We start from the raw sequence: 13,006 nt of genomic DNA, 5'->3' as shown, positions 1-13,006 counted from the left end.
TTATTGAGGTGAAAGTGTGGTTTAAGACGTTTTTCATAAATATTATTGTGTAACAAACTTCCAGGAGAAATAGGTGAATCCAGAGTCTAACGGGCTTTAGGGGTGAAGCAAATGTCATAAGAATGACATTCCACAGTAACACCCCTTTTTACTCCTAAATCCCTACGCAACTGTTGAACAAAACAAATCAGCCCCCGCTTCCCCCCCCCCCCAAAAAAACCTCTACCCTGTGTAGAGTTTTGACCCCAAAAAGAAAGAAATACCTGAGACTCCATGAAGTCCACTAGGGACTTCACTCTTGGTATTGATTTTACATGCAAGGTGCTCAAAACATTAAGGTGCTGGGCTGCAAAATAAGATCCGAAGGCAGACACGGATGTGCTTTTGAAACAAAACCATGCTATGTATTGTTAGACTTCTACAGAGTTTTGTTCTTTCTGTTGAATTAATTTTGTCTTTAAGAAAGTAACAACAAACACTAGCTATGGAAAACTCAACCCCAGAAATGGATGCAGATAAAAATGATTCGCAATATGGTCTAGGTATTTAGGCACCAATCAGCAAAATACTTAAACATGGATTTAACTTTAAGCATATGAGCAACCCCCTTTGAGGCCAATGGGACTACTCACTTATTTAAAGTAAAGTGCATGCTTAAGTGCTTTGCTGGATCTAGGTTTTTAAAATGTATTGACGCTTGAGACTAGATCATATCCCAGATCTGGGGGAAGGTGTTGCAGTCCAAACCTAGTTCCCAAGTGCACATTTTGCAAATGATCCCTGTCTATATACTTGGAAGCAAATGGTTGGGGCATTCAAAACGTAGAAACGAACTTCATGGCTGGACCCTGTGTCTGTAACAGCCAGATCAAAATCCTCAGTCCAAATGCTTCCGAACTTTGGGGGTTTGAAATGTAGATCTGGACTCAGGTCTGAATTTTGCAACCATGCCCCATCTCTAATTGAAACGTTCCGTGGCAAAGCTGATGATTTTGATGGTGATGACGATAGGCATTTCTGAAGCATCCATCATACACTCTAGGCACTATTTACACAGGCCCAGATTCTGCTACTCTGACTCTTGTCGAGTAGTTGCCTTACTCCATGAGCAATCCCATTTAAGCAATGGGACTGATCCCAGAATAAAGTACTGCTCACCGTAAGGCTAGTAGAAATGAGATGTCACCCTCTTTGTGGGTTAGATTGTGCCATTAGAACTGAGCAGGAGGGGATGATAACTAGCAAACATGAGTAAGTGTCTCAGTTTCCCCATCTGTAAAATGGGGGTAATGATACTGTCCTCCTTTGTAAAGCACGTTGAGATCTACAGGTGAAAAGTGCTATATAAGCGCTAGGCTTTATTGTTAATGGTTAAAATATATAGCCAGAGGCTAGGATTCCTGAGTTGTGTTCCTTTCCCTGCTATTAATTTACTGTGTCGCTTTAGGCAATTAACTTAACCTTCGGCAGTTTCCCTAGCTGCAAAATGGAGAAAATAATATCTACCCTGCAGGGAGACTAAATCCATTAATGTTTTTAGAGTGCTTTGAGATCCTCCGATGAAAGGTACAATGGAAGTGCAAAGCAAGATTAAAACAATGATTCCTCCGTCTCTACTAAAGCTTGTAAAACCCTTCCTTCAATGTCACTAGAAACAGAAGTTCCCCAAGATAGAAACTGTTAAATCCGTAAGTAAAGACAGTTCTAGGGGGGAAAAATGACATACTACTTTGAATCAATATAAAACCACTTTAGGACAGGAATATAACATGTAGCGGTGAATGTAGAAGGGAATGGCATTGCCAAGTACTATTAGATAGAAGTAGGTTTTCTCCATGCAATTTGGAGTCCAGAGCATTTTTTTTTAAAGTGAAACAATACCTCTTATCGCAGGAGATGTACTGGCTAATGGATTGATGGTTTGGAAATACTCTTTTACCACAGAAAGGAGATCACTCTTGAGCTAATAAAACTGAAATGTGATCCTTAATGCAATGCGGTCCTAGGGCTTCTACCTGTGATGTCCTTTGTTGAGGAAACAGGTGTCTAAATAATGGGAACAAGACTTGCCTGCCCCTTGCAAAGGATAAATCCGTGGCTAGCACCGTCCCAGTTTGGAGTCTGAGGCTGAGAGTTTAAAAGCCAAGTAAGGCATTTGAACACCCAAATTAATTCCCTACAAAGTTGGGCAAACCTTTCCCTTAATCGTGCATGCACAGGCCAGCAGATCAAAGTGTCTGTTTAGGTCCAGATTCGTCCACCCATATTCACATAGTCTCTTTTTCCACTGAAATCTTCTCCTTGCAGCGTAAGGTACTGCTCAGCCTGAGTAAGATAATGTTATTTGATCACTTCTCAGACTTTACAAACCTCGCACCACCCCTGTGAAGGAGGGGCGGACTAATATCTCCATTTTGCACATGGGGGACAGCGGTACAGAGACACTAGGTGACCCTCTCCCCCCCAAGGATCACATAGCAAGCCTTTGGCGGAGCAGGGAATTGAATGTGGATCTTCCAAATCCCAGCCTAATGCCATAACCACTGGCGCCATCCTTCCTGGTAGACTGGTAGACTCTGGCCCTTTGTTACATTAGTGGATTTAGCGTTTGAGGAGGGCGCTTTACTTATGCCCAGACCAGGTTTAGTGCTGGCCGGCTTCCCCGCACTGCCTTGTAAATGTGCAACCTTGCTGCCTGCCTTTTGGGTTCTGAGGACTTGTTCTGTCTCCATGGCCTGTTCTGCTCGTCTGAGGGGGGCCAGCTGGAGTGGTGACTTTTGGGAAACCTTGTTGAAATCCTGTGTGGCTGGAGGGCCAGGTTGTTGCCACTCCCGTGCAGGTCTGCAAGCTGGGGGAGGGACCAAGGATCCGTCCATCCCTCCATCTCTTGTGATGCTGCATAGGGGTGAGCCACAATCCCAGGGCCTGCATCCCCTGAATGCCTTCACCAGAGCTAGGCTTGCCAAGGGGGCAGAGACATGGCCCCTACCCTCTTCTGTACCATCCAGGAGATCTGGATGGGCACTGGTGACCACAGGCAATTTTGCTGAGTCAGCCAGAGTCTCCTAACTTCTGTGCGATCCCTTCGCGCCCACCTTGTGAGGCTTAACATAGCCCTAAGGCAGTAACGTGCAGTGTCATTGCATGGCTTTTAAAATAAATGGCTGACATCTAGTGCTGTCCCTTGTCTCAACAGCTAGAGAGCCTGATTTTCGTCACTGGACCTAATTTTGAGTTACCTATGCTTGGTCAGGGTCAAAGTGGGGGATGGGTTAAGGTCTCTTTAAAGTTGTGTCTGTGTTTCCTGTGTTCTCTTGTCACGTAGGAACCTGCCTCGCCTGTTGTGTAAATGTAGAGCAGCCTTTGGGCTGCTCTCCTTCACATCTGCCCCATGGGCCTTGGGAAATGGAGAATAGCTATAGGGCAGTGCACTCTGGCCACACCCCTGACATTCCCCTGTTACAACTCCCAGTGTGCCCCCCGTGCTGAGGGGCTAGGAACAGGGCTGACGTAGATCCCTTACACCAGATGAGGGGACCCTACACAAGCGATATTCTAAGTTATCCATTTCTGTTCCATTTAAGACCCCGTGATGCTGTCAGACCAGCACAGAAACACCTTTGTGAAAATGAGAATCTAGCTGCTCACGGTCACAAGCTGCCAACATCCACTGAGAAATTTCAGGTGAAGTCAGTGGAAGTTGTTGCTGTTTAAGGAATGAAAGATTTGGCCCCGAATATCCATCCTATAGGATCCAAGCATTAGTATGGGATCCTTTATTCTCTCGCCTATCCTGGTCTGGCTTAAAAGTTTATACTTGGTTTCTTTCTTTTGTTAGGAAAACTGTCCACCCAGAGAAAACAATCAAAGCCACAGAGCAACGTATTAATTAGGCAACACAGGCAGATTCATTACTGCAGGCAAATGTACCTCTTGTAAAATAAAATGCTGGGGCACTTGGTTCTCATAAATGCTGAGTTTGTGGCCGGTATCACTGATACGCAGATTTGCTTGTTTCCCATATATATGCATAGGATCATGCTGATTTGAGGAGCCACTTCTTCACAGTGGGGATGAAGCTGGAGGTGGTGGGCATGAGGGAACCCTTTAATATCTGTCCTGCATCAGTGACTAAGGTGAGCTCTTGCAAGTGGGACTGAAAATACCATGCTGGCCCCGAACTATAGGTGAATAACCACCCATGGTTAATAATCACGTTTAAATGACTGTCCAGTGGAATTTCATTAGCTGGAGATCAGAATAATAAATGTGCATTAAAAAAAATCCTTGCCCGTCACCTTGCTCTCTCTCCTCGTGGATCATCTGTGTATTTTTATTGTGCTAGTTGGCGCGGGATGATATCTTCCTTAGACCTATACATGCTGGGGATCTTGTGTGCAGATCTCCCCCCCACTACAAGGAAGGGGAGACTGGGCTGCCCATTCAGCACCATCTCACCTTCCTCTTCCCTTGCTATACAGAAGCTATTCTGCATAATAACCACCTGGGACAAGGGGGCAGGATAGGGCGGGGACAGGGAGTATGCATGTTTTCTCCCTCCTGCCCAATAAAGCGGGTACAGCATTGGTGGTAACACACACATTCCGTAGGGAAAGGGAGTGGGAGGTGTAGGGGCTTGCACCCCTATATCATGCTAAAACCTCTTTCTTCATCCATTCGCCTCTGACCCCGGAAAAGGGAGCACATCCTCATGCTTGCATACAGTCCCAGAACAACAGATGGCCCTATTCGTTCTGCAGTCCCTTGGTATCTCAGCAGTGAGCAGGTGCTTTTCAGGCCAACTTACTGACCAGGGACTGATCTGTTAAAATGGCACCTCACACCCGCGTTGCCTTTTCTGGTTCAGTTGTGTCACCATTGAGGTTCTCCAAGGCCCACACTGGTAGCTAAGAATATTGCACTACCTGTGCAGTGCCAGGAACAGCTGGCATGCCCGCTGAGCAGCTGTCTGCACTATCTAGCTGATGGCCCTTATAGCAGGCAAGAAGGCCACCATCGCCTGGTAATTAAAGAAGGGCTAAACCTTGCCTGTCTGCACATGAGCTGTGCTAGAGGTGGTGTGTGGTAGTGTAAACAGCCGAGAGGAGCTGGCTTGGGAACTCACTACACTTTATGAGCGGTCTACCCTCTCTCTCCTACCGATATAAAAGCCCCGCCCACAACCACACTGGACACACCCTCTTCCGGCTACCTTACCCAGTTCACTCCTTTTGCATAGGCAGAGCTAATGGCAACGTGCGGCAGGGCCCAATCCTGCACCTTTGAAGTCAGTGCCATTGATTTCAGCGGCTGCAGGATCAAGCCCCCAGGCGCACGTGAAGGGGAAAGAGACGCCTTGCCCCTTCTCACCTCCAGCCCAGGATGAGCCAGGATTTGTTTCTAGCAAATTCAATTGGTGAGCAGCCCCAGAAGCTTAGGTGGTGCCCTGCATGTTTATGTGGCATCAAATCAGGAGTCCCCATCAGAAATGTTAGCAAGTACGTTGTCATCCCTCTTAACTGGTCTGGTAAAAGTCATTGCCACAGTGCTTCAGATAACACACTTCAGGCCAGGTTCTGCCCACATGTGACTCTCACTGAGGTCCCAGGCATGTCCTCTCAATCTGAGTGTGTCCCTTTGTAACTAGGATGTGACACAACAGGTGGAATTCACCCCGTGCCAAAGGACAGCACGAGGTCCAGGGCCCTTTAAATCAGGGTTGGGCAAACTTTTTGGCCTGAGGGCCACATCGGGTTTCAGAAATTGTATGGAGGGATGGGTAGGGGAGACTGTGCCTCCCCAAACAGCCAGGCGTGGCCCAGCCCCCGGCCCCTATCCAACCACCCCCTGCTTCTCATCCCCTGACGGCTCCCCAGGACTCCTGCCCCATCCAACCCCCCCCCCCCCCCCCCCCGTCCCCTAATGGCCCCCCCGGGACTCCTGCCCCATACACCTCTCCCCGCGCTCCCTGTCCCCTGACCGCCCCTGGACCTTCCGCCCCTGACTGCCCCCTGCCCCCACATCCAACCCCTCCTCTCATTCCTGACTGCCCCCCTGGGACTCCTGCCCCATCCAACCATCCCTTCTCCCTGTCCCCTGACCACCCCCGGAACCCCTGCCCTGACTGCCCCCCACCGCCCCATCCAAACCCCCCTCTCCTTCCTGACTGCCCCCAGGGACCCCTCCCCATTCAACCCCCCTGTTCCCCACCCTCTGACCACCCTGACCCCTATCCACACCCCCGCCCCCTGACCACCACCCCTAACTCCCCTGCCCTCTATCCAACCGCCCCTGCTCTCTGCCCCCTTGCCACACTGCCTGGAGCACCGGTGGCTGGCGGCGCTACAGCTGCGCTGCCCAGAGCACCAGGACAGGCAGCCGCGCCGCTCGGCTGGAGCCAGCCACGCCACCACGCAGCACAGAGCACCGGGTCAACCGGCTCTGTAGCTGCGCTGCTGCCCACAGCATTGTGCCGGCGGTGCAGTGAACTGAGGCTGCAGGGGCAGGGGAACAGCAGGGGAGGGGCCGGGGGCTAGCCTCCCGGGCCAGGAGCTCAGGGGCCAGGCAGGAGGGTCCCGTGGGCCAGATGTGGCCTGTGGGCCATAGTTTGCCCACCTCTGCTTTAAATCCTGCTTTCACCCTCTTTTGAGTGGGAGGTAACTGGTGCCTAGTCTTTGCTGGCTCTCTGCTTATAGATGAGTTTCACCCACATGGCAGACATGATCAATACAACTCCTAGTTCCATTCCTCACTATGGAGTTTCAGGAGCCTATTTCGACTGTCTGAGCTGATAAATGAGCCCTCCTAGCTGAGACCCGCACATCGAACTATGGAGAATTATGCTGACAACCAGGCAGAGATACGTTATTTGACCCCAGTGTGGCGTGCATTACAATAAATTAACGTTGGCCTGTTTTCTGCCCTTCAGGTTTTTAACAATCATTATTTACAAGTGACCATTGATGACCTGAGACCCGAACCCAGCAAAATCTCAATGCTCTGCCATGCTGATTCCTTAGGGATCTTACCAGTACAATGGTGCCTTAAAAACGGAGTCAATCTCACACCTCCCAAGGGTCTGTATTATGCGTTTTGATGGTCGGTATTTTGTTGTTGTTTTTCCCCTACCAAAAGACAAACCGGCTCTCTTGATGCCTTTAAAAACGACGTTTCAATTTACCTGGGAAGATAGAAGTGCTAATTGTCTGGAAAAAATTACACTAAATGATATGGGCCAAATCCACAGCTGGAATAAATTGGAGTAGCTGATGAGCTGGTCCTATAAATGGTTTTATTTATTGACGTGCATTATGTACTGTACTGAAGTTGATTAAAAATCCTAATTTCCTGGGACTGACACAGCAACAAAACAGAAAATAATGAATTCTTGTAATATGGATCTTTATAATACTCAGCACCTTCATGGCGCTGTATGAACATTGAAGGCCATATTGTGCCCTTCTCATTACTGTATCCCGAGAGGAAGGATAGTCCAGTGGCTAGGGCAGTAGCTTGGGAAATAGGAGTTCAAATCTTGCCTCTCTCACATACTTCCTGTTTGGACTTGGGCAGGTCATTTAGCATCTCTGTGCACTAATTCCCCATCTGTAAAATGGGTCTAATAGCACTGCCCTCCCTTACACAGGTGTAGTGAAGATATATTTAACAACGTGAGGTGCTCAGATAATATGGCAAGTAGCTAAGGGAGATTGATAATGAGCAGTCCATGGATATAAAAGGGGCCATTCTGCAGATGCGGGGCTGGGGGTACTGAGGCACAAAGAAGTTATTGCCCAAGAACACCCAATACATTGGTGGGAGAATTAGGACTGGAAGCCAAAAGAAACACTTGCAACAAAATCTGAGAACTTCCAATTGGAGTTTTTTTCATTTTGGAGCAATTCGGATAAATTGTTCCAGTTTTAGAAAACCTTGAAAAGGAGGTAATTTTTGAAACTCCATCTACTTCAGTGCAAGATCAGCCATAATGCTACTGTTTTTTTTTTTTTTTTTTTTTTTGCTAAAATTGATATTCTGGTGTCAGCAAAGCCACTTGAAACAAAATTGTAATCCCCCCCCCCAATAATATTTGGTGAGTGAGAGTTTATTTAAATTGGAAATAAAATGCTGCTGCGTGCTAGCCTGTAAACTATTATTCCATTGTCACGCTAATACTGTTAGTGGATTAAAACTCTGCTTCTAGTGGGTTCACCCATACAAGGTATCGGGCACATATCCAACAAAAACCCTCCAGCATATGCTTAATCTGAAGCCCATGCTGAAGTCAGTGGCAGCTGTATACTCACATCTGCAGACAGAATTTATCCTCTTTTATTCTGCTAGTTCTAGAGAAATGAATGTGGCCTCTTGACACTGAGTTCAATACTGCTTGAAACCAAGGTGCTTGCTTAACTGTTCACAAATGTTTGTTAGGAAAACTATTTCCTCAAAGAATGGTCTAATGAATCCCTTTTCATATAGGGCCTGAGTCAAAACCATTGTCTCCAGTTTACATAACAGGACCCAGCATCATAAGCACTGTACAGACACATAGCTAGGCCTTCCCCCAAGAAGCCTATGGTTTAATTAGATAAGGCAAACCAAGGCACAGAACAGCAAAGTAACTTGCCCAAGGACTCATACTAGTCACTGGCGGTACCAGGGCTAGAAGCCAGGTCCCCTGATTCCACTGCACCACAATTATCAGCTTCATTGCTCATAAATCTTAGTATTTGCCCCTAGCCACCCCATACTTGACCAGGTAACCTGCCTATTCAGAATCCATCTCATACGGGCCTGTTAATTAACTAAGACGATAGACCATATGTTTCTCTCTACAGTGGCCATTGCTTCGTAAGTTCCATACCACGCACTTTCAATTTAAGGTGATACAAAGGCCTTTCGATACAGAATTTTATGATTCAGGTTGCCTTGACTTCTGCATTTGATGCCAATTTTTTTTGGCATGGCAGCAGCATAGTTGCACCTCTGGTGACTACTGTACTTGTTTCTGTACCTGAGCCAGAAATGTTTAAGGAGAAAATAGATGTATAGTATCACCTCCAGGGATCTGGGTTCCTGAAGGTTCTTGAGGAATCATTAGAAATCCTCTTGTCCCCCAGTAACAGACATGCATGGAAACCGTGCTAAATTAGCACACCGAAAATCTCCAGTCTGCTAGGTGGGGCTGTTGAATCAAGGATCCTGAAGGGGACGTGTAAGCAATGACATGAGGAAGATGGGAGATATCCATACAGAGTAAATTAACATATTACTTCTGGTGTGTTTGGTGGCTCTATGCCCAAAATACATCTTAACACCCAGGGTGTCGAAAGCCTTTTCATCTGACAAGCGCTATGTCTGTCACTCAAATGTGATCAGAGGTCTGAGCACTTCTAAATGCCTGATTTAAAAAGTGTCTGGGAAATAAAAATGTAACCAAACTGGCAAAGAGTCCTGGGGGGACTTACGTGAGCCCATGTCTCTCTAGCCCTTTCTGAACAGGACAATATCAGCCTTGAACATTAAAGAAACAAACAGGACAAATATAAAAGGGGTGGAGAGCTACAGAAATTAGTTGTTTCCAAAAGACAACAATGGTGTGAACAGGCAACTGATGAAATATATTTAAGGCTACGTTTTAATCACAGGTATTTTTAGTAAAAGTCATGGATAGGTCACAGGCAGTAAACAAAAATTCGCAGCCCATGACCTGTCCATGACTTATACTGTACCCCTGACTAAATCTTGGGAGTGCCCACAGGTGCTGGGGGGGAGGGGAGGAAGCAAAGGGTGCTGGGAGGGGCATGGGTGCTCGGGGGTGTGGCCCGGGGGGTGCTGTGGGTTCACAGGGGTGGTGTGCTATGGGTGCATGGGGGGGGGCACCGCAAGTGCTGGGGGGGTGTTCTGGGGGGGGGGGAAGGGCTGAGGGTGCTTGGGTGGGAGTAGCCCGGGACCCCCGCTCGTGGTGGGGGAAGGGAGTTGGCAGGGCTGGCAGGCTCCCTACCCGGCTTCTCGGAAGCGGCAACATGTCCCTCCCTGAGCTCCTAGCTCCGCATGCTGCCAGCTCTGCAGCAACCATTGGCCAGGAACCAGGGCCAATGGGTGCTGCGGGGGCGGTGCCTGTGGGCAGAGGCTGTGGGCGGAGCTAGGAGCTGAGGGAGGAACATGTTGCTGCTTCCAGGGAACCCTCCCAAGGTAAGCACCCCCAAAGCCCTCACCCCCTCCTGCACCCCAGCCCTCAGGCCTGAGCCCCCTACCCACACCCAAACTCCTCCTGCTGCTGTGGGGGTGGGAGAGCCTTAGCTTCTTTCATATGATACTGTGCTGAGAAGTTTCTGGCCAGGATCTTTCCCATGTAGAAAAGACACTGAAGATACTTGCTAGCAAAATGCCCATCTGTAGGAAAAGTCCACAAATCGATATGCAAGAGGAGATGAGAAAGCAAAGCCACTGCTGAGAATTTCTTCTTTGTACAAGGAATCTTTGTTCTTGTATATTTACACTCTATTCTCTGGATAACTTTAAATGGAGATAAGGTTCCATGATTATAATGTTCCCTTACTTTCATTGCCTAGGACAGTAATAGTTTGTTCCATCAGGCATAGTGTGGCCTGTCTGATTATTCGGCATCACCGTGCTTTTTTTATGTAGAATATCTATCCCGCTTTTACATGTACACCACCGCATCTTTTGTAAAGCAGAGGTCGACAGAGAAAATGTACAGTAGATGAGTCATGTGCTGGACTTGTAAACATATGCTGCTAGAAATAGAGCAGTATTTTTATATATAGTGCCAAAAATGAATACCCAGTTCCTACCTCTGTGTAAACATTGAACAGGCTCAGTTTATATTTATTAGAACTGGATTTATAGACCACTTCCCTTTCGAGTAACAGCCATTGTTTCTTTTTATGAGCTATTAGGAGAGGGGGAAACATTTCGGTAGAGTTACCATTTGTAAGGTTTACTAAGGGAACACTCCCTTTAAAACTTTCAGTACATTTGGATTGTTATATTCACTTCTGAGTAAGCCACTAGGCTCTTCTAGTGTTGTACAGACAAGATAATAGCACATTCTTCCCCCCCCCCCCGTTTTGTCGGCAGCATTTCAAACACATTAGCAAAGCGAGTCAATGTACATTGAGCCACAAGAGGATAACAGTTTACTAATGCAACTTGCTAATGGAGCTACTCATTTAGCTCACGCAGGTGAGGTCTGCAATGTGGATCAGAAGGTCCTGGGTTCAAACGTGTTTTGCAGGCAGAATTAGTGAGTGTCAGCTCTTGGAGTAATCACCCTTCTGCTACTGAATCTTAATATTAGTGAGTTGCGGCATACTCATTTGTAGCTCTTCTCTAAGGGCTCAATCCTGCCACTGTTGAAGTCAGTAAAATTTCCACTGATGTCAATGGTGCAGGATCAGGCCGCAAAATGATTGTGGAATGACAATTAGATGGCCCACCGGTGAATCCACTGCCACATGCCTTTCCCATCTTCACCGCAAAGCTATAGTGTAGCTCACAATAAAAGATCCAAAAACTGTCTGCTGGGTTTTAATTGGAGATGGGGGAACCTTTAGAATGTATCCAGCTTTTTATTTCTTCTGACAGTAATGTATTCTGGCAGCTGGTGTCCAAAAGAACTGTCTTCACATATCGTTTATTACTGTTCCTCAGCCATGGTAGAATTGTTGCTTCAGGGCTAAAGTTCAACAGATGTAGCACATTTTAGCAGAGTCTTAGTAGCAATGCTAGAGAGTGTTAGGTCTGTAGGATGTTCTCGTTAAGACAAACACATGAAGTTACGTATGCCATTTGTTTTGTTTTCCATTCCACTGTGTCACGCAGAAAACTTACTTGACTATAATGATTTTTATTTTTTTTTCTTGGAACTGGTTGAGATTTTTCAGCCGAAAATGCGTTTGGATGAAAAACAGCCTTTCGTCCTCAATGACATTTTTGCAGAAAATGTTTTGTTTCATTGTATTTTTTCCTCATTTTCCATGAAAAACCAAGAAAGCATGAAAAACTGGGGAAAAGGGGATTGGAAGGAGTGGGAAACAAAACTGTTTCCACTTCTGAAATCTGAGTATTTTTTGGCATCAGTGTTGTGTCGAAAAACCAAAACTGTTTCACATAAAATATCAGAGAAAATTAAAATTTTCCATGAAAAACAATATCCATTTTTTGACTAAACTCTGATTGTTTCCTCGTGAATTTCCATTTCTTTCTTCTTGGTCGGGTATTGGTATTATATAATTATTAATAGGACTTTAACTTTTTGATTTTTGTATCAGAGGGGTAGCCATGTTAGTCTGGATCTGTAAAAAGCAACAGAGGGTCCTGTGGCACCTTATAGACTAACAGATGTATTGGAGCATAAGCTTTCGTGGGTGAATACCCACTTCATCAGATGCATGTAGTGGAAGTTTCCAGAGGCAGGTATAAATATGCAGGCAAGAATCAGTCTAGAGATAATGAGGTTAGTTCAATCAGGGAGGATGAGGCCCTCTTCTAGCAGCTGAGGTATGGACACCAAGGGAGGAGAAACTGCTTCTGTAGTTGGCTAGCCATTCACAGTCTTTGTTTAATCCTGAGCTGATGGTGTCAAATTTGCAAATGAACTGAAGCTCAGCAGTTTCTCTTTGAAGCCTGGTCCTGAAGTTTTTTTGCTGCAGGATGGCTACCTTTACATCTGCTATTGTGTGTCAGGGAGATTGAAGTGTTCTCCTACAGGTTTTTGTATATTGCCATTCCTAATATCTGACTTGTGTCCATTATCCTGATTTTTGTAGAGCATAGAGGCTGACCCTTTTGTGACCATCTGTGCTCGGCGCTGTACTATTTTATTTGTTGTGTACACCGTCAGTAGAAGGGACCTCTTCTGGATCATCTCATCTAATCTAAATTCTGGCCTCTCTACAGGATTCTTAGGGATACGTGTTTTAAAACCTTGCCCTTCTTTTTTTATAGACGTAATTCGCACCCACAATTTTTGCACCTG

The 13,006-nt window shown here is 46.4% G+C and overlaps 1 protein-coding gene across 3 annotated transcripts in view; it reads left to right on the top strand.

The window, feature by feature from the left end:
• Window positions 1-13,006, top strand: part of SFMBT2 (Scm like with four mbt domains 2) — a 202,655-nt gene that overhangs the window by 128,867 nt on the left and 60,782 nt on the right. For all 3 annotated transcript variants that reach the window (XM_024106345.3, XM_065552962.1, XM_024106344.3), the window contains exons 8-9: window positions 4,035-4,136; window positions 6,929-7,076. In XM_024106345.3, the coding sequence (XP_023962113.2) occupies window positions 4,035-4,136; window positions 6,929-7,076 (250 nt within the window). The remainder of the gene's footprint in view (window positions 1-4,034; window positions 4,137-6,928; window positions 7,077-13,006) is intronic.

The sequence above is a fragment of the Chrysemys picta genome, chromosome 1 (genome assembly GCF_011386835.1).
Source record: "Chrysemys picta bellii isolate R12L10 chromosome 1, ASM1138683v2, whole genome shotgun sequence".
Lineage (NCBI taxonomy): Eukaryota > Metazoa > Chordata > Testudines > Emydidae > Chrysemys > Chrysemys picta.
The sequence above is the reverse complement of the archived record's forward strand: the minus strand, read 5'-3'. Positions and strand labels throughout refer to the sequence as shown.